Source organism: Vombatus ursinus, unplaced genomic scaffold, assembly GCF_900497805.2.
Source record: "Vombatus ursinus unplaced genomic scaffold, bare-nosed wombat genome assembly UNPS02014779.1, whole genome shotgun sequence".
Lineage (NCBI taxonomy): Eukaryota > Metazoa > Chordata > Mammalia > Diprotodontia > Vombatidae > Vombatus > Vombatus ursinus.
The window spans coordinates 56,471,412-56,492,708 of NW_020954557.1; the positions used below are offsets into that span (position 1 = coordinate 56,471,412).

At 38.1% G+C, this 21,297-nt stretch overlaps 1 protein-coding gene across 1 annotated transcript in view; it reads left to right on the forward strand.

Annotated features, from left to right (window-relative positions):
- Positions 1-21,297, forward strand: part of DPP4 (dipeptidyl peptidase 4) — a 107,584-nt gene that overhangs the window by 11,089 nt on the left and 75,198 nt on the right. The window contains exons 3-5 of the mRNA XM_027865989.1: positions 16,391-16,483; positions 17,427-17,518; positions 17,624-17,704. Of these exons, the coding sequence (XP_027721790.1) occupies positions 16,391-16,483; positions 17,427-17,518; positions 17,624-17,704 (266 nt within the window). The remainder of the gene's footprint in view (positions 1-16,390; positions 16,484-17,426; positions 17,519-17,623; positions 17,705-21,297) is intronic.

A 21,297-nucleotide genomic window follows, 5' to 3' on the forward strand; every position in this document is an offset into this window, starting at 1 on the left:
TCTTTCAGGAGGTGATCAGTGGATTCTTTCAATTTCTATTTTGCTCTCTGGTTCTAAAATATCAGGGTAGTTTTCCTTGAAAATTTCTTGAAAGATGATGTCTAGGCTCTTTTTTTTTTGATCATGGCTTTCAGATAGTCCAATAATTTTTAAGTTCTCTCTCCTGTATCTATTTTCCAGGTCAGTTGTTTTTCCAGTGAGATATTTCACATTCTCTTCTATTTTTTCATTCCTTTGGATTAGTGTTACAGTGTTTAGATTTCTCAAATTGTCCCTAGTTTCCAGTTTCTCGATTCTAATTTTTAAGGAAGTATTTTCTTTAGTAGTCTTTTGGACTTCCTTTTCCATTTGGCCAATTTTGCTTTTTGGGGCATTCTTCTCCTCGTTGACTTTTTGGACCTCTTTTGCCATTTGGGTTAGACTATTTTTAAGGGGTTATTTTCTTCAGTATTTATTTGGGTCTCCTTTAGCATCACTCAGTTTTTCCTCTACTTCTCTTATTTGCTTCTCAAAATCCCTTTTGAGCTCTTCCATTGCCTGGGACCAATTCTTATTTTTCTTGGAAGCTTTGGATGTAGGAGCTTTGGCTTCGTTGTCTTTTTCTGGATGTATGTTTTGATCTTCTTTGTCATCAAAGTAAGATAATATAGTCTGACTATTTTTGTGCTGCTTGCTCATAATCTTAGCCTATTACTTGAATTATAGACTCTTTGTTAAGGTAGGAGTCTGTTTCTAGTGTGGAGAATGTACTGTCCCAAGCTTCAGGGGTTTTGTGCAGCTGTTTTCAGAGATACTTCTAGGGACCTGTAAATTTTCAGTTTTTCCAAGGTGCTATGATCAAGGGCGAGGTGTTTACTCCTTTCCTGTCCTGTGCTCTGGTCTATGAGCACTCTTTTCTGTCTTGGAACTGTGAGGAGGGTTTCCTCTCCACAGCCACTACAAGCTCTACCATACCAGTGCTCTTCCTCGCTCCAGGACTGCCACCCAGAACTGTGACCCAGATCCACGCACTGGCAAAGCAAGAGAATCCTGCACCAGCAGAGAGATCCCTGCAATGCCACTCTGATCAGCCACTCGATTCCCCCTCAGTCTGTGGGCTGGAAGCTCAGGAAGTAGCCGCTGCCCCAAGGAATGGGGCTGAGATCCTGCACTCTTCTCTCACCACCACAGCCACAGACTTTTCCCACTGATCTTCTAAGTTGTCTTTGGCGTTAGTAGGTTGAGAAGTCTGGATACCGCCACAGCTGCCAGTGATTCAGTCCTCTGAGGCTTGCTCCAGGTTCGCTGCGGCCTGCGTGCCCATGGCTGAACTGCGCTCCTCTCCCTGCCCAGTGCGATATACCTTTCTAATCAACCATCCGGGCTGTCTTTGACTGGAAATTTGTTTCACTCTGTCTTTTTGTGGGTTCTGCTGCTTTAGAATTTGTTTAGAGCCATTTTTTATAGGTATTTGGAAGGGTTTGGGGGAGAGCTCAAGCATGCTTTTACTCTGCCATCTTGGCTCTGCCCCCCTGAGTTAATATTTAATTATCACTGTAATACCTTAACATTAATACGTTTATATATCTATAAATGAATGTCTTGTAGAATGTTTTCACCTTGGGCTTTACAGATCATTGTGACATAAGCATAAAACTTTACAAGAGTAAAGTCTGGCCTGTACCTAGAATCACTGAGTTAGTAGTTCTGTCCCAAATCTGCCCTAGGTACTAAATCAAAATCTACAGTCATCTTTCTGGCTTACATGAAAATCAGCTTTTTTGGTTTTAAAATACAAGCCATATTGCTTACCTAGAAGTTGATTATGTTGGTAGTACATGATTCTTTATCAAATAGTTCACTAAGCAAAATTGCTTTGTATATGAAGAAAAAATAGGATTTGAAGTCAGAAGACCTAAGGTTGAGTCCTAGCTATGCTAAGCTGTGTGCCTTTGGTTAGACCACTTGAATTGATCCTCCTAGCCATAGAATTGGATATATGTTAAGAGTTATACTATCTAGCACACAGATTGTTTTGAGGATCAAATGAGAAAATGCATATAAAGTGTTTTCAACCCCTTAAATCCTAACAAAATATAAGCTATTTCCAATTCAGTAAGTTTTTGCATCTCTCCCTTGAAGTTTTTAATTAAACTAGGTAGTAAAGATACGTACATATGAATTTACTTAAAACAAACTGGATAATAGCATCTTAGAACTAGAATAGGGGCTCTTAATTTTTTATGTGTTCTTGGAACTCTGGGAACATCTTGTGAAGCTTGTGGACACCTCAGAATAATTTTTTTTAATGTAAATAGTATTTTTTTCCACTTACATGTAAAGGTAGTTTTCAGCATTCATTTTTTATAAGATTTTGAATACAAAATTTTTTCTCTCCTTCCCCTCCCCCCCTCACCAAGACAGCAAGTGATCTGATATAGGTTATACATGTGCAATCATATTAAATATATTTCCACATTAGTCATGTTGTGAAAGAAGAAAGAGAACAAAACAAAAAAACCAAGATAAAAAATAAAGTGAAAATAGTATGCTTCAATCTGCATTCAGACTTCATAGTTCTTTCTCTGGATGTAGATAACATTTTCCATTGTGAGTCTTTTGGAGTTGTCTTACATCATTGCATTGCTGAGAAGAGCTAATCTCTTCTTTGATAAGTCTATCAAAGTTGGTCATTGCACAATGTTGCTGTTACTGTGTACAATGTTCTCCTGGTTCTGCTCACTTAACTCAGCATTAGTCCATGTCAGTCCTTCCAGGTTTTCCTAAAGTCCACCTGCTCATCATTTCTTATAGAACAATAGTATTTCCTTATGTTCACATATCACAATTTGTTCAACTATTTCCCAGTTTATGGGCATCCCCTCAGTTTCCAATTCTTAGCCACTACAAAAAGAGCTGCTATAAATACTTTTGTACATGTAGATCCTTTTCCCTTTTTGTGATATCTTTGGGATACAGACCTAGTAGTGGTATTGCTGGATCAAAGGATATGCACAGTTTTATAGCTCTTTGGGCATAGTTCCAAATTGTTGTCCAAAATGGTTAGATCAGTTCACAATTCCACCAACAATGCATTTGTGTTTCAATTTTCCCACCTCTTCTCTAACATTTATCATTTTCTTGTTTTGTCATGTTAGCCAATCTGATAGGCACCACTATCTTTCTGATCTTGAGGCTATGAAATTTAGAGGAAAGAGCATTGGACCAGGAGTCGGAAGACCTGGGTTCAGATTTTGACTTCACAATCTTACTAGCTGTGTGATTGTGGGTAAATCACATCACTCTTATTAGCCTCAGTTTCTTCATCTGCAAAATGGGGGTAGTAAGAAACACAGATTTATCTTGAGGAAAGTGCTATATAAATGCCAGCTACTATTGTCACCTGAAGCCCAGAGAAGTTCCCAGTGACTTGTTGAAGATGATATTGTTATCAGCACACGAGATGAGTGATTTGACCGCCATCATATAGCTAGTTAGGGCAGATAGGTGTACAGTGGATAGAGTGCTGGGCCTGAAGTCAGAAGGCTCATCTTCTTGAGTTCAAATCTGGCCTCAGACACTTAATTAGCAGTGTGACTCTGGGCAGATTTACCTCAATTCTTCATCTGTAAAATGAGCTGGTGAAGGAAATGGCAAACTACTCCTGTTTCTGCCAAGAAAACCGCAAATGGGGTCACAATATGTAGGACACGACTAAAAAATGACTGAACAACAACATAGATAGCTAGTTAGTATCAGATCTGAGAAGGCCCAAGTTGTCTGATTTGGCTTGATCATAGGGGAGGAGTATAAGATAAGTCTGGAAAGTAGGCAGTAGCTTGAGAGTGAAGGAATTTGAATGCCACAAGTTTGATCAGGCAGGCGAAGTAGTTCCATGTACTGTTTTTGAACAGGAGAACAAAGTGATCACAACTTGAAAATTCTTCTGGCAAGCAATGAGAAGGAATGGGGAGAAACTTGATCTAGTGAAATAAATGATTGGGCTACTAGGATATTCCTAGTGAGAAGTAACAAGGGCCAGAACTAGCATGCTATGAGTATAAACAAAAAGGAAGAAATGAAGGGGGAGATAGAAAGGGCAGGACTTGGTGGCAGGATGTGACAGGGGGAGGAGAGATAAGAATCAAAGTTTCAGGCCTGTATGATTGCCAATACCACCAAGAGAAACAAGGAAGTCTGGAGGAGGAAGAGGTTTTGTGGTGAAGATTTTGGGGTCGAGTGTGAAATGTTTGGGGGACGCCCAGGTGGAGATTTCTCATTGGCGGATAGAAATGCCTTTTTGGAGATCAGAAATGGAGTTGGGGCAGGTACTCTTATGGAGGTGATAGTTGGAGTTATAGAATTGGTCAAGATCACCAAGAGAGTGTAGAGAGAGATTAGAAATGACTCCAGCTGGGGGCAGCTAGGTGGCACAGTGGATAGAGCACCGATCCTGGAATCAGGAGGACCTGAGTTCAAATCCAGCCTCAGATACTTGACACTAGCTGTGTGACCCTGGGCAAGTCACTTAACCTCATTGCCTAGCCCCACCCCACCCCCCAGGAAAAGAAAAAGAAAAGAAAAAAAGGGCTCAAGAAGAGAACCTTAAAGAATGCTAGCCCTGTGCGAGGAGGAGGAGGGCCAGGTTGACTGTGAAATACATGTATAGAGGTCTCAGAAGAAGATTGACAAAAGGAAGTTTTCAATGGTTGCCTTTGAGAGAGGAGTTTTGAGGACTAAAGCCAGATTTCAAGGAAAGAAGAATGAGTGGGGTGGTGGAGATGCTAAAAGCAGTGAGAGCAGACTGTATTTTCTAGAGGATTTGTAATGAGTTGGAGTGAAGAGGTGGGATCAGTTAATCAATCTGTAAACATTTCTATTAAGCTTCTATTGTGTACCAGGTATAGAGTTAAGCCCTGGGGATACAAAAGAGGCAAATAACAGTTCCTGCCGGCCCCTAAGGAACTTTACTGTCTGATGGATCATGGGTTGAGAGCTGGAAAAGGGACCTCAGAAATCTTCTGGGTGAACCTTTTCATCATAAAGATGAGGAAGATGAAGCCCAGAGTGATTTGCCCAAGTTCTTCAGAGGTGGGATTCAAACCCAAGTCCTTTTTCTGTACAACAAGCATACTTTGCATTGGGGGAGACTCCAGCATATTACCATAATTGGCCCCTTCAACAGTTCCAGGACTTTCCTGAACCAATACCATTTATTAATCCTATGTCTGGGGGTGGGGATTGGGAAGGGTGTGGTGGTGGGTTAGAGAGAGGGGATAGTACTAGGGTAGCAGAAGGAAGGAAGTATCACCTTTAGGCCAAAAAGAATAACAAGAGGGACAGCTTTGAAAGTTGTTGTTGATGTTGTTAAGTCACTCCAGTCATGTCTGACTCTTTGTGACCCCATTTGGAGTTTTTTTTTTAAGGCAGTTGGGGCTAAGTGACTTGCCCAGGGTCACACTTAGCTAGTATGTGTCAAGTATTTGGTCAGAGGCAGGATTTGAACTCAGATCCTCCTGACTTTAGGGCCGGTACTCTGTCCATTGTGCCACCTAACTGCCCCTGGAGATTTTTTTTTGCCAAAGATACTGGAGTGGTTTGCCATTTCCTTCTCCAGCTCATTTTACAGATGAGGAAACAGATAAACAGCATTAAGTGACTTACCTAGGGTCACACAGCTAGTCAACCTCTCAGGCCAGATTTGAACTCAGGAAAATGGGTTTTTCTGACTCTGGACTGGGCACTCTATCCACTGAGCTCTGTAGCTGCGCCTTGAGAGTCCAATACACATGTATACAAGTGTGTATGTATATAAGTCTTAAAGAAGGGAAATGATTTAACTACTGTCATATGGTTAATAAGTATCAGATCTTATAAAGCCTGAATTGTCTAATTTGGCTAGATTATGGAAGATAGTTCATCTTCTCCGTGGAAGAGAAGGTGTGTCTGCAAAGTAGGTAGTAGCTTGAGTGTGGGAGGAAAATATATATTATATATGTGTGTGTGTGTGTGTGTGTGTGTGTATGTGTATTTACGTATATATAAAATGGTATGCTGTTAGTGGATCTGTGAAGGGAATAACTTTTCTGGAAAGTGATTTGGCATTATATTCAAGTTATTAATCAGTGCAAGCTCTTTGACCTAACTGGATCGCTGCCTATGTCTGAAAGGGGTCAAAGAAATAGGAAAAGGTCATGTATGTACAAAAACATTAATAGCAGCTCTTTTTGCATTGGCAAAAAATTTGGAAACTAAACGGATGTCCATCAATAGAGGAGTGACTGAGTAAGTCGTGGTATGAAAATGTGATGTAATACTAATGTGCCATAAGAAATAAGGAAAGAATTTTAAAGAGACAGGGAAAGACTTACATGAAGTGATACAGACAGAAGCAAATATAACCAGAAGAACATTTTACACTTCAATATAAATATTGTAGAAAAGAACACTTTTATAAAGTGAAGAATGAATAATCAGAACCAGGAGAGCAATGTATGCGATGACAAAAACACTGTCAATACAAACTTTGAAAGCAGTAATAAGTGTGATTAATACAAGCACCATCCATGATTACAGAGGCCCAGTGAGGAAACATACTATCCATCTTCTGACAGATGTGAGAGATTTCAGGGCACAGAATGTGAGATGTAGGTATTTTTGTTTGTAGCCATTGAGGGAATGTTTTGCTTGACTTGGCATATTTGTTACAAGGACTTTGTTTTTCTTTTTGCTCTCCCTGTCTCTCTTTTTTTTAATGAGATGGGAGGTGGGAGGGAGAGAAAATAGATTTTTGTTAATTAAAAAAACAATTAAAAATAGGTGGAGGGTACTCCTGATGTGGAATATTGCAAGCACTTTCTAATGAGGTCACTATGTTGTTTTAGTTAATTGCTTTACTTTATTACAAGAGATCTCTCATGGTAAAAACTACACATTAATATAACTTTAAAAACAGAAAAAAATATCTGTATATATAAAGATCCACAGTTTCAGTACACTCTTATATGAAAATGTGCCCTCACAAAACTAAACAATATTTTTATATTGTATAATCCCGTATTCCCCCCCGATTCATTTTCTGTTATATTATTTTTTCACTTGTTAATTTGATGTTTTGTGTTATTCTTATGTTATCTCATGTTTCTGTGGACTCGACTGAACAACAATAAAGATTCTAATGGTGGAGGTAAGGTGGGGGTACTTCACAGGCCTATTTAGTAGTGCCAAGATGTAATGTGATGTGTGAAGAAATAGGAGGGGATCTTTTTTATGAAGGACTTTAAATGTCAGAAGAGTAAGAGCTAAGTTGTGTATCTGCTCTCAGGCTGTCAGACATAAAGCTTTTATTTATGTGAGTAAGGAGGCCTGAGATATTTAGTATTTAAAGCTATTTCATATGTGAATTGGTTTGCTATAATGTACATCTGTCAGATTTCAAGTTTTTTAGGAGCTTAGATTTTGAGGTAGAAGGCATTTTAAAAGTCCTCTAGAAACCTCATTTTAGAGATAAGGAAACCGAGTAGCAGAGAGACAAAGTGGCTTCCCCACAGTCTCACAGAGGTAGGTTGAGTAAGTAATTTAAACCCAGTGCCTGTGATTCCTAGGCCAGCATTCCATTCTTTTCACTGAATCATGTTGCAGTGATAATCATCCCATAATTTGGCATAGGTACAAATATAAAACTTAATTATTAGTGATAACCACCCCTTATTTTGTACAGGTACAAACATAAAACTTATTTATTACCACTTACATTTTTTCCTGTTAGAATTAGGAACTCTTATTTGTGTAATAGTCAGGCATCTCTTACATTTGACATAATTTAGTACTTTAATACGTTTTTATCTGGCTCTGGATTAAGTGGAAGGTTAATTTTTAGGAAATGCAGTTGCAAAAGGAGAGAATTAAAAAAATCAAAGAATCTTAAATATAGAAGGGGCCAGGATGTGGAGGACCTTGAATGTTCCATTAAAAGAATCAGAATTTTTATTTTTTGGGTAATGAGGAGCCATTGAAGATTTATGTGCAATAGACTGAGGACACAAAAGTGATATTTTAGTGAGACTAATCTGGTGACTATTTGGTAAGATGGATTGGCTTTGGGGGAAGGGGATAACTGGGGGAAGAGACAGGTTGGGAAGCTCGGGAATCTGGTTTAGGAGTAGTTGAATTAGAATGGTTATTAGTAGGGATAAAAAAGAAGAGACAGATAAAAGAAACATTTTTAAGGGGTATTTGACAGGGTTAGTAACTAATAAGATAGAGGTTAATAATGTCAACTGGACACAACCAACCTCTAACCTGTGGGTGACAGGAGCTGAACAGAGCAGGCTAGACACTGGAGAGTCAGGAATCAAACACAAGTGTAATTTCAAAGTAAGGGAAATGGCTTGCAAGCAAGGACATGTGCCGGAGCCCCGCCCCTAGTGCAGGGACTTGCTTTAGTGTGGCCAGATCTCAATACTTACACCAATGTCCTCTCAGTGATTTGTAGCCCTGGCCATGAGGGGTAACAGCAACAATGTGACAAGTTTGATTCATAGCAGGGCTTCATGACCAGAACATGGGTGCAGCAGGTGCTTGTCTGGGCTCAGATAATACCTGGTGCTGGTCAAGGCAGTACAATAATTATACAAAAACAATTCTGGGATTTTGCTGTGGCTGAGATCATCCGGAGGATGAGTACAAATGATTGTTGTTATGCCAAGCCCAGCGCACAACTTGCTTTTGCTGGGGCTTAGCTCTAGAAAACAGGGTGTCTCCTAAAATCTTGATAGTAACTGACTGGATATAGTTAGTAACTAATTGGATGTAGGATATTATATAAAGCAGAAGGAAGACTCCTAATAAGCTTTTCATATAAGTTTTTAAAAAGCTTTCTCTCACAGGAAGTTTTGAACATTAAAATTTGTCCCTTTTTAATAAAATTTTCAGTCTTTAGCAAAAGAAAAAGGAGGGGGCAGCCTAGGTGACACAGTGGGTAGAACACTGGTCCTGGAGTCAGGAGGACCAGAATTCAAATATGCCCTCAGACACTTGAAGCTTACTACCTGTATGACCCTGGGCAAGTCACTTAACCCTGATTGCCTTGCCAAAAAAAAAAAAAGCTGCAAGGAGCATTGGCCACTATTTTTTAATCTAAATGATGTGAATGAGTCTGTACTTGTATGTTGACTCTTCTTATTAGCAGGTAAGTATATTATGTACAAGGAAATTGCAAAACACTCCAGTATATCTTTTCCTCGAAAACCCCAAATGGGGTCATGAAGAGTCAGACATGACTGAAAAACAACTGAACAACAGCATTGTGTACTGGAAACAATGAATCACTGGCTTTGGAGACAAACAGTGTTTTGGCCTAGGTATCTTTTTTACAGATGCACCATTGGGATTGCCTTATGGCAATATATCTTCCAAACCTCACCTTAGGCTTGTTTGTCATTCTTTTCTCTGGATTTTGCTTGCTTTTCTTGCTGCCTTGAAAAATGAAGGTTACTTAATCTGACAAACTCTTAATAGTGTAAATGGAAAGATAATTGCTTTAGTTATTCTAGGTTACTCGTTCATTATATGATGATGAGGCCTTCTGGAAACACTACCTAATTATTATTTGCCTTTTTTTTTTTTTTTTTTTTTTGGTGAGGCAGTCAGGGTGAAGTGACTTGCCCAGGGTCACACAGCTAGTAAGGGTCAAGTGTCTGAGGCTGGTTTTGAACTCAGGTCCTCCCGACTCTAAGACTGGAGCTCTATCCACTGCGCCACCTAGCTGCCCCCCTAATTATTATTTGGACCTTCACTGCTGGAAATATATGCCCTCTCCTTGATGTAAATTCTCTATGTTCATTTCTATTCTTGTATTGTTGAATGAAGCTGGAGAAAATCATGAAACTATGCTAATTGGATCTACTACATATTTATGTTACATAATCTCTTATGTTACATAATCTCACATGGACTCTTACCTTTTATATATAAAAGGCATACCTTTAACCTTCAATTTGTCATCTCACTTCCCATAACACCTTTTTCAAACCTTTTCTTTCCTTTTCAAATCTCCCATGGCTTTCCCTACCCTCTCTCTGCTCATATCTCACCAAAAAAAAAATTGAGGCCATTTTCCAAAGATCATCCTTTCATCCCTTCCTCCTCATTTTACATTACTCAGATTCTTTCCACTACTATTTCTTTCTTCATCTGTCTCACAAGAAGAGGTGGTCCTTTTCCTTGCCAATATTAACTTTTCTACATGAACAAGTGACCCTATTTCAGTCTGTTTTCTCTCACAGATTGCCTTCTCTGTTATTCCTACTTTCTCACTAATCTTCAGTCTTTTCCTTTTTACTGGTTGCTTTCCTACTGCTTACAAGCAATCCTGTTTGGCAAAGCCATGACCGGAAGTTTTGGGTATTTTCAAGTACAACTCCCATAAAAATACATCTACTTTTTTCAACCAAAAAGTTCTCATTAGAGTCAACAAAAGTGAGACTTACACAGTGAATTTGTGGCAACTGACTGGGGATGCAGCCCAGAAATTATTTATGTTTACAAAAGAGGTCAAATTTGTGGTCTGACTTCCAGTGGGCACAGGACTGAGCTGGTCTGGCCTGTATTTGTGGAAGTACCACATCACTGGTTCATCGTAGGCTTGCAGGAGACTAAGTGAGGTTGTAGGAGGAAAGTGCAGAACCTGGCTTTGGGGAGAGAATGTGCAACCAGGATTATCATGAGGCCATTACTTACAGCTGTGAGCTAGAGCCCTGTATCCAAGGTGTGTGTACAAGTGAAGCCCACCTGGCCCCAGACCCAACCTACTCGGCCCTACTACTCATCTAACATCACTCATTCTCTATAGGGCCTTTATTTCCTTTCCACTAAAGCATCTTTGGAATCATTCAGTTTGGGAGTCGGGGACTTTGAATCTGAGGATTTCTTACTCAGAGCAGTGTTGGGGCCTAGGAGATCTTTCTCTTTTTTTTTTAATAATTCTTTTCAATTATATGTAAAAAAAAAATTTACTTTAATTTTTAAAAATTTTGAGTTCCAAATTCTTTCCCTTGCTCCTTCCTCTCCTGCCTACCTGAGATGGTAAGCAATTTGATATAGGTTATGCATGTGCAATCATGCAAAATATATTTCCATATTAGTCACGTTGTGAAAGAAGACAGACCAAAAAAAAAAAAGAGTGGGGGATAAAGTGAAAAATAGTGTGCTTCAATCTGCATTCAGACTCCATCATTTCTTCCTCTGGATATGGACAGCATTTTTCATCATGAGTCCTTTGAAATTGTCTTGCATCATTATATTGCTGAGATTATCCAAATCATTCACAGTTGCTCATCGTACAGTATTGTAGTTACTGTGTATGATGTTCTGGTTCAGCTCACTTCATGTTGCATCAGTTTATGAAGTCTTTCCAAGTTTTTTGGAAATCATCCTGCTCATCATTTCTTAGAGCACAGTAGTATTCCATTACAGTCATATACCACAGCTTGTACAGCTGTTCACCAATTGATGGGTATCCCCTCAATTTCTAATTCTTAGCCACCACAAAAGGAGCTGCTATAAATATTTTTGTACAAATATGTCTAGGAGGTCTTTTCTTATGGACTATTACTACCTCTGGGGCTGTAGAAAAGGGTTGCTATATGGACAGGGTCTCAGTGGTTATGTTGTGTCCTCTGAGTAGAAAGTAAGCTCTTGAAGACAGAAACTGCATCATTTTATATTTGTATTTCTTGCACCTAATGTAGTGCCTAGAACATTAATGCTCATCTATAGATTTCATTTGATGAAATCTGCCACTGTCACCATCAATCACGTTGGCTAACGTTGTAGATGAGCTGCATTAGGATGAGAGGCATGTAAATTCAAAGTTAAACAACCTTTATATGAAGTAAAAGTACCCTGTACCTATCTCTTACATTTTAAAGTTTATTAATTTTGATAAGTATAATGTAATAGACTGTTTTCCCCAACCTATTTTATTGTATTTTAACAAAATTTTGAGTTATGAAATTACAACATATTATTGATTATATTTGAATAAAATATGAGCTAAGAAAATTATATAGATTGTCTTTTTAAAAATGTAGGGAATATGACAGTTTTTTGGTGAAGTAGATAAGCTATATATATGAAATTTGACAATCACCGAATTTAAAGTTTATTCTTCTAATCTTTCAGAAAAATATTCTATTTGCTAAAGTTCTGGAAATTGAATTCAAACTATGTTGCTAACTCCATTTACGTAATAAGCACTGGGCTGATATATTGGTAAGGCTGAAGACTAATGAATATCACATACCTATATCCACTAGGAAAACCATAAAAGCATTGAAAGCCTTTCATCATCTGCTAATGTAGCAATTTGCTTTACTTGCCAGCACTAGAAAGTGACAAGTAGACATGGAGGAAGAAATGAGAACTCCTTTAAGAGACTTGGAATATGATGTCAACTTGGCACCAAATTTCAGTCTGTGAAGAGGTCATGACTTTGCAGTTGGCATAGACATCACAACCATGTTCTTCAAAAGTTTTACAAATAATGGCCCACTTTCCACCGTGATCAGAGAGCAAGGCAATAATGAGCATTGTGTGTTTTTTTGTAATGCTTAGAGAGATTCATCACTGGCTGCCTGGACTTCTGTAGATGAAAGATAACAGGAAGGCTAAAGTTAGCCTCTTACAAAGCAGGATGGAAAGGAATCTTATAAGAAATGTAGCTCATCAGTTTAAAGAAGGGCAGTATGGCTATTGACAACTGGGAAGCAGCAGTGTGGAGATGAAAACATTTCCCCTAGCTGGTCCTCAATTGCTTCATCTATAAAATTAGGATATTAGAATACATATCTAGTAGCTCTCCTTGCTTTTGTTGTTTAATTGTTTTTCAGTTATTTCTTACTCTTGCGGCCCCCTTTAGGCTTTTCTTGGCAAAGATACTAGAGTGGTTTGCCATTTTACAGCTCATTTTACAGATGAGGAAACTGAGGCAAGTAGGGTTAAGTGACTTGCCCAGGGTCACACAGCTAGCTAGTAAGTGCCTGAGGCTGGATTTCAACTCTGAAAGAGAAATCTTCCTGACTTCAGGCCTGGTACTCTAGCAGCCGCCAATCGTAGATCTCCTACAATTATATTTTTCTGTGCTTGTGGTGTATGCCTTAGTTTATATTCTGCAACAGAGAGAAAATCACACATCATCATTGGTGGTGAAAGGGCATAGTCCTAGACTCCTTTCTTCTAGGAGGCATATGATTTAGTTCTGAGAGCTTGTGCATTCATTCAGGGCCTCTCCTGGGAACATCTGCTTTTGGCTTATTCTAGAGGTCCCTAACTTGCCATGCAAACATCAAGCTTCCACATATGGCACTCCGAAAAAGGTATCTCACATGAAAAAACAGCACTCAAAGTTTTAGATTGTCAAGAAAACATATTGTGAAGATGATATAGCAGCAGGAAGTTCCTCCAACACAATTCCTCCACAAAGACTTAGAAAATGTACTAGACTAAGTCCTGACCGGGAAATTTGAGGAAAAAATCATGAGTCATTTTTCCAGTCCAAATTGGCATAGATAGGCAGACAGAGAGGTCTGCAGACACTGGGGACTGGGTCTGGCCAGGATCATGCAGCTGCAGAGTATTCCAGCACTGAAGAACCGAAAGATGACCAAACCTAGGGGCAAGATGAGGTCCCGGGCCCATTCCAGGAGAATGAGATCTTGCTCACTTAAATCCAGTGCATACATAAGTGAAGACATCTCCCATGTTGTCATTGGTCTTCTTTCAAGGTCAGCCTACAATTTTGAGTCTTGTGGACTGTACAGGTCCAGGAGAAGGCAATCCTTACTGGTGACCCTATCCTCTTTCCCCACTTGGATAGTGTGACAGTCAGACTCACATTGACTGTATAGGTCCCTAGAAGAGGTGGGGTCCAATAGAGCAAAGACTTTTTTTTGCCCTAGAAGCTATGAATTTTAGCTGTAACCATTACTAGGAGTTTTCATTTTTTTTTTTTTTCAGGAGGTGACCAATGGTCAAGGTTTCTCTACTCTGCTCACTGGTTTTAAGAGATCTGAAACATTTTCTTTTATGATTTTTTTGGGGGGTAAGGCAATTGGGGTTAAGTGACTTGCCCAGAGCCACACAGCTATTGAGTGTTATGTGTCTGAGGGCGAATTTGAACTCAGGTCTTCCTGACTCCAGGGCTGGTGCTCTCTGCACTGCATCACCTAGCTGCCCCTGTGATTTCTTGAAATGTGATGTCTAGGCTCTTTTTTTTTGTTCATGCCTTTCAGGTAGTCCAATGATTCTTAAATTCTCTCTCCTTGATCTGTTTTCCAAGTGTTTTGTTTTTGCTGAGACACCTTACATTTTCTTCTCCTCTTCCTCCTCCTCTTCTTTCTCCTCCTCCTTTTTTGTCTTTTGACTTAGTTTTAATAATAGTTCTTGTTATCCCATGAAGTCATTACCTTCTATTTGATCAATTCTAATTATTAAGAAGTATTTTCCCCCCTGGAGAAACTTTTGCATTTCCTGATCCAAGCTGTTAATAGTCTTTCCAAATCTTTCTTCCATAGTTCTCAATTCTTTTCATATCCCCCCCCACATTATCATTTGTTTTTTAAAATCATTTTTAGCTTTTTAAATCTCTTGCTTCATTTCTTCTAGGAATTCTGATTTACCTTAAGGTTTTGCCTGCATATGTTTTGGAGTCATTCTCTTCTGAATTTCTATCTTTGGCTTCCCTGTCACAATAATAGCCTCTTTATTGGTGGGATTCTTTTGTTGGCTTGCTTGTTTGCCAGCTAATGCTTATAGCTCACCTTTTTATTTTGGACTTTGTGTTAGGGTTGGGCTCTGTGCACTTCTAGCGGGGAGGTGAGGAGATGATATCTGAGCAAAGCTTTTGTCCTTTTGGGTATGCTTTCTGGGGGTATTGAGTGTTGTGTTATTCCAGGATCAAGGAGATCAGGTAAAAGAGTTAGTCTTCATAAAGAGGACCCATCTTCCTTTTGATGTAGAATAATTGGGAAGATGAAAACAGAGATATTTAGAAGATAGAACTCTATCCATTTATCCCTCCCTGTCTATCCATTGTGAGTACAATGGATAGAATGCCAGTTTTGGAGTCAAGAAGATCTGAGTTCAGTCCAACCTCGGACACTAGCTGTGTGACTCTGGGCAAATCAAACCTCTGTTTGCTTCATTTTCTTTATCTGTAAAATGGGGATAATAATAGCACCTACTTCCCAAGGTTGTTGAGATAATGTAATATTTGTAAAGCAGTCAGTGCAGTGCTTAGCACATAGTAAGTGCTGTATTAAATATTAGCTATATTGTTAACTATTATTACATCAGAGAAGATGGAAGAAAATAAAATTCATTTTACAATAGCCATTATCTTAAAATTGTGCGGGGCAGTTAGCAAGATCAATATAAAAAGATAACTGACAAACAGTGAAGATTCATTGAGTTTGGTCAGTTTGACTTTGTAGTGGGCCAGATTGGTTTAGTTCTTTGACCCAAAGACAGGAATGAAAAACTCATAGTGGGGGTGATCCAGGTTGAGGATTAACACAAAGATGGACTAGAAGGTTAAAAAAGCAAGGGAGGCCAGGGTATAAGGACTGTTGCTGAGTAGTGTGAAGGATTAAGTGGACTGAGTCAATGGAAAGGGGCAATGCAACTAAAAGTTATGGTGAGGGTGAACATTTTTGGGGGTGGGGTAGGGTGGGGTGCCGGAGGAAGGACAAATGGAAAGGTGGCTGTGATCAGAAAGGGGGAACACCAAGTTGAATTCTTGAAGGGTTAATAGCTGTGTGTGTTGATAAGGTGCAGAGTTTGATTGTGTTCTTTTAGAATTGAATATAAAAGTGGAAAAATAGGTCTCTGGTCTTTAAAGAGGACTTCTGGACCTGCCTAAAAAACATTCACTAACTTAGGAAAGCACTCACACATGCATCACATACAGAAACAGTGACAAATTCATCCTTACTAAAGTATTTCCATCTTTTTTTTTTTTAACTTTGTTTTATGTATCATACTTTGTTACGGACATTTTGTTTGTTTTTGCTTCATACTTGTGTTTTAACTGATGGTAGGGAATTTATGGTGAGAAAACTCCTTTCGCTTATACAAATCTGCTTTTTTTGGGGGGGGCGGGCAACTTAAACTTAAAGTCCTGGAGAGTTGCCTGGGGCACGAGAAATTTTAGTAACTTGCCAAAGGTCGCCAAGTATGTGACAGTGATAATGGTCTTCCTCATCCCAAGGCTAGCTCTCTACTTCTTGTGTAATAGTTAAACTGCATATTTTTTGAGAAATTGGTTTAGTTTCTCCCTTGAAAATTAATTATTAAGTTTGAAACATGAGTTATTGACACTTTACAAAAACATGTGTTTTCTTTCTAATAACAGAAGCTGAAAATGACCTTCGGAAAACCTATTCCTTGTATGATTATTTGAAAAACACTTACAGAATAAAGTCCTATCCTTTAAGGTGGATTTCAGGTAAACATTTCTTCTTTTTTAAAAGTTCCTTCTTGCTTTCAAAATTACATGTTTATAAATTAAGTTAGGGAGGTGCCCAGAAGGAATGTTTAAAATATCAAAATACTGTTGCTGTTTGTCAGAATTTTGTAACATTATGGTGGATTAATTACTCTAGACAAGAGAGTAATGGAGAGAGGGGTGAAAGAAAGAATGCAAAGAATGGAGAAATCTGCAAGCTAATAAAAGTTAATAAGTTAATAAAATAAAAGCTAATAAGCTAATGAAAATAGCTAAGAAGGATCAAGCTGAATGGAAGCTTTGGATCAGGACTAGACCTGTGGTTTTATTGAGTTGGGAGCACAAGGTGAGCATATTTTTACCAGCTCATCCAGTTGAAGTTTTAGAGAGATACCTAGAGCACTTAGAGGTGAAGTGCCTTACCAAAGCCACCCAGTGTTACTATCAGTCAGAACTTGAACCCAGGTCTTCCTAGAGAAAAATAAAAAAAAATAAAAATAGGGGGCCTTCATAGAATGGACTTATTTTAAGGAATTATATTAACACACCCAATTGGACCAGCACATAAATATATAACCCATTCAGTGTTTCCCCACTTAGAACATTTTTCTTTCTTAATTTTATTTTTAATAAATTTATTTTTAATTAATTTAATTTAAGGCAGTGGATAGAGAGCTAGCCTTAGAGCCAGCGAGAAGTGGGTTCAGATCCCACTTTTGACCCTGGACAAGGCACTTAATCTCTAAGTAACTCTAGGCAACTTTCTCAGACTAAATTGAAGAGAAGGTACCTGCCAGTAGTAATGAAGTCCCTAATTTCTACAGAAAAAAAGTTATAGTTAAGAACTACTTCCTTAATCTTAAGTCTTTGTTTGAGATGTTTATTTACTGTGTGCTAAATAAGTTATAAGTGACATGAAACCCTATTTACTTCCTCTTTTTAGATACTGAATATCTTCATAAAAGAGAAAACAATGTTATGGTGTTTAATGCTGAATTGGGAACCAGTTATATTCTCGTGGATAACAGCACCATAGTATGCTTAACCGTATAATTGTTTCATACATTGGAGAAATATTTTCCATAAAATATTACTATTATTACAAGTTCTTGAATTTATTTATTTTTTCTTTGTTGGCAGGATAAATTGGGGTATATAGTAACTGATTATTATGTCTCTCCTGACCGGCAATTTGTGCTTTTTGAGCATAATTACGATGAGGTAATGAATTTCTTTTAATATTGGATGAATCTTAGAGCTAAGCATTCACTTGACAATATCTTTGAATCTTTGGATAATGAAGGCAGGTGTTATTTACGAAATATTACTTCACAATAAAGGAGGGAAAGGCCATTTGAACAGTAAAAGTCAAAATTAAAGAATATTATAAAAGAAATTCCAATTTTGTTATTTTTAAATGCTAAAATGTAGAATGAACATTAAAAGATATAAATGGATACTGACAAAATAAGGTAAGTTAATAAGATATGTAATTCATAACATAATATATATAATTTTCCATATTACCCCATGATTCTCTAAAATTGTACTTTATCATCACCATTCTTAACCCCTTTCTCCCCTGCTTCAGAAGTTTCAGGATTGCTCCAAAGTACAGTGATTTACATATAGCAAATATTCAGTAACTGTCTTTTTTAAAAGGTGTGGGGAAGATAGTAATCTTAAACCACCCCCACATTCTTGAAGACAGTCAGGTCAAACTGCTACACATTCTTGCCCTGTGTCATAAATTAGCCTCACAAGTTGAACTGATTTATTTCTCTTCTTCAAGTATAATTCCAAAAACACTGTCATACATAGATGAGTGTTTACTCTTTATCTGCTATTTCACACACACACACACACACACACACACGTACACTTTGTATATACTTCTATTTGTATTTGCTGTCACTTGTTAAAATGTAAGCTCTTTGAAAGAAAGAGTTGTTTCATTTAAAAAAATCTTTTTGATATTTATATCTCTAGTACCTAGCATGTAGTAGATGCTCATTAAATGTTGGTTAGTTGATTGATTGATTGATTGATTGATACAGTAATTTCCAAAGGAGATTGCATAACATCTTCTAGTAACTGGCTCCATTTATGGAAATGCTACAAACTTAATTACATTTCCTCTTATTTTATATTTGCTATAAATGAAAAAATTGCTAGTTGTTTTTATTGTTGTACTGGCTTCCGCCCATGTGTATTTCATGGGTTGGAGATGGACAATGAGCTGGGCCTTCAGTGGAACAGGCTGGATTTTCTTGGGGGGAGGGGTGTGTTGCAAAACTGTCTTACTGACCTTAACCTTCTCCTGAAAGCAAAAAGCCCCCCTTTTTTAATACTAACATTTTATTGGTGTTGCTTTAATGGCAGTAAAATGTGGAATACCCCGTTTCTGGAAAACTGAAGTTTTGTTGAATTGGATTTAAATTTTGGATGGTTCTAACCTGTTCTAACTTTCACATATAACTTCTATCCTAAAAAAAAAAAATAGTGACTATGAACACTCCAGTTAGCTAAGGTTTTCTGATCCTTTTATATATTCTACTGAATTCAACAGTAAATTAATAGCATATAGCAGCTTGTATTGATGCTTCTGTCTTCAACTAATGACTTGTATATAGTTCGGGGATATCTGGACTCCTCATTAAGGGCTTTTAATGGATTTTTTAAAAAAAGGTATTAGCAATTGGAGGAACAGAGCTTTTAGCAGTAGGGAAACTGCTAGACTCAACAATATAATTTGAAAAACCTTTGACAAATATTTATTGAATGTCTATCAGATTCTAGAAGCAGTGGGAGATAACAGGGATGACTAGATATGCCCTTAAGTAGCTCACAGCCTAATAAGCAAAATAAATCATTTATCTGATCAACTACGACATGAGAACTAATATGTTAAGTGCCCTAAGAGATGTTCTTTGAGAGCTCAGAGACATATGCTTCATTTTGGTTAAGGGATGGGGCGGGGTGGGGTGAGGCATGGTGCTCAGAGGAGAATTTATACTCAAGGTAATCTTAAGATTTTATAGGATTTAGACAGGGACACAAAGTGCGGAAAGGATGGGAGAAGGAGGGGAAACATACTAGACACAGGGAACAATGGAACACAAGCATTAAAGAGGGAATACCCAGGATGTCTTCAGAGAACAGCATTCAGTATGATGAGAGCATAGGATGAATAAAAAGGAGTAGCAGATAAGGCTGGGTTAGAGCTAGCTTATGTAGAGCCTTGAATGCGAGGCTAGTGAATGAGAAACTACGGAAGTTTATGAGGGGAGGGGAATGTCATCAAACGTTGTGCTTTAAGGAACTTAATCTGTATGGTGTGTAGGATGCATGGGAGGAGGGAAAGGCTAGAAACAGGAAAACAGACAGTGGGGTTCTAGAGCTGCTTTGTACCATTGGTAAAACCTGATTGTTAAATTTTCAGTGTGAGCATTTGCATCTCAGAGATTGGCAAATGTTAAATTAGTGTTTGATTTATTGATTTTCTATACTTAAGAAGATGATGGAGAAAATTTTAATAATGCAGATTAGAAGCAGGGAAATGAACGGTGGTGTGCTGGAATAGCTTTGTACCATTGGTAAAACCTTATTGTTAAATTTTCAGTGTGAGCATTTGCATTTCAAAAATTGGCAAATGTCACAAATTAAGGCTTGATTTATTGTTTTGTTGATTGTCTATGCTTAGGGACATGATGGAGAAAATTTTAATAATGCCGATTAAATTTAAGTGTGTTGTGTGTCCACCCCCTCTCCCTAGAGAACTGGTTGTTAAACATCCACCAGCATATTCCTGGAAATATATTATTGCAATAATCTAGGTGAGAAGTAAAGAGGATATGAACTAATACAGTGGCAGTAGAAATGGAAAGGATCTTGTAGAAACAAAAAACTAATGAAGAGAGAATTAGTGGCATTTGATTGGATGTAAGAGACCAGGTGAAGAAGAAAGAATCAAAGATGACTTAATTTAACAACCACCCTTTTTTTTAAATTAAAAAAAAATATTTTCCCACTGGTCCTCTTACCAATGGGACAGAGTTTTCCCCCCCCCTCCAACGTTACTGTTTTAATCATTCTCTTAGTTCTCTTCACCTCATTCTGAATGAGTTCACAGAGGTCTTCATAGTTTTCTCTGACACTGTCCATTTCATCATTTCTTATGGCATGGTAACATTTTATTACATTCACATGCCTTAAGTTAGCAAACTGTTTATTAATTGTGTTTATTGTGCATAATGGAGTACATGGTGCTTAATTCTGGAATACAGATATGAAGGACAAAATCACTAAGACATGGTCCTAATCTATAATCTAGTAGGCAGATAAGTATGTAAGATAGAGAGTTAACCACATTGGAAGTTAGACTATGCATGGGAATAACTAAACTGAGATAAGGGTGGGGTCTGCCTTGGAATGAGGTGTGCTCAGGAGAGGTTTCACAAGGAATCTGCACCTGAGCTGGATTTCATCAGGTGGACATGCCCAAGATTTCAAAGTTGGGTGATTGGGAGAGAAGTGGTTCCATGAAATAGGGCAGTCAGGAGAAGCTGTTTTAGTTCTTGATGGGTGGGAAATGAACAATTTACTTTTGTATAGATTGAGTTTGACATGTCAGTAGCACATTTAGGTGGTGATATTCAGCAGGTGTTTAGAGGTGAGGGCCAGGGGTAGCTAGGTGGTGCAGTGGATAGAGCCCCTGCCCTGGTGTCAGGAGGACCTGAGTTCAAATGTGACCTCAGACTCTTACTAGCTGTGTGACCCTGGGCAAGTCACTTAACCCCAATTGCCTCTCAAAA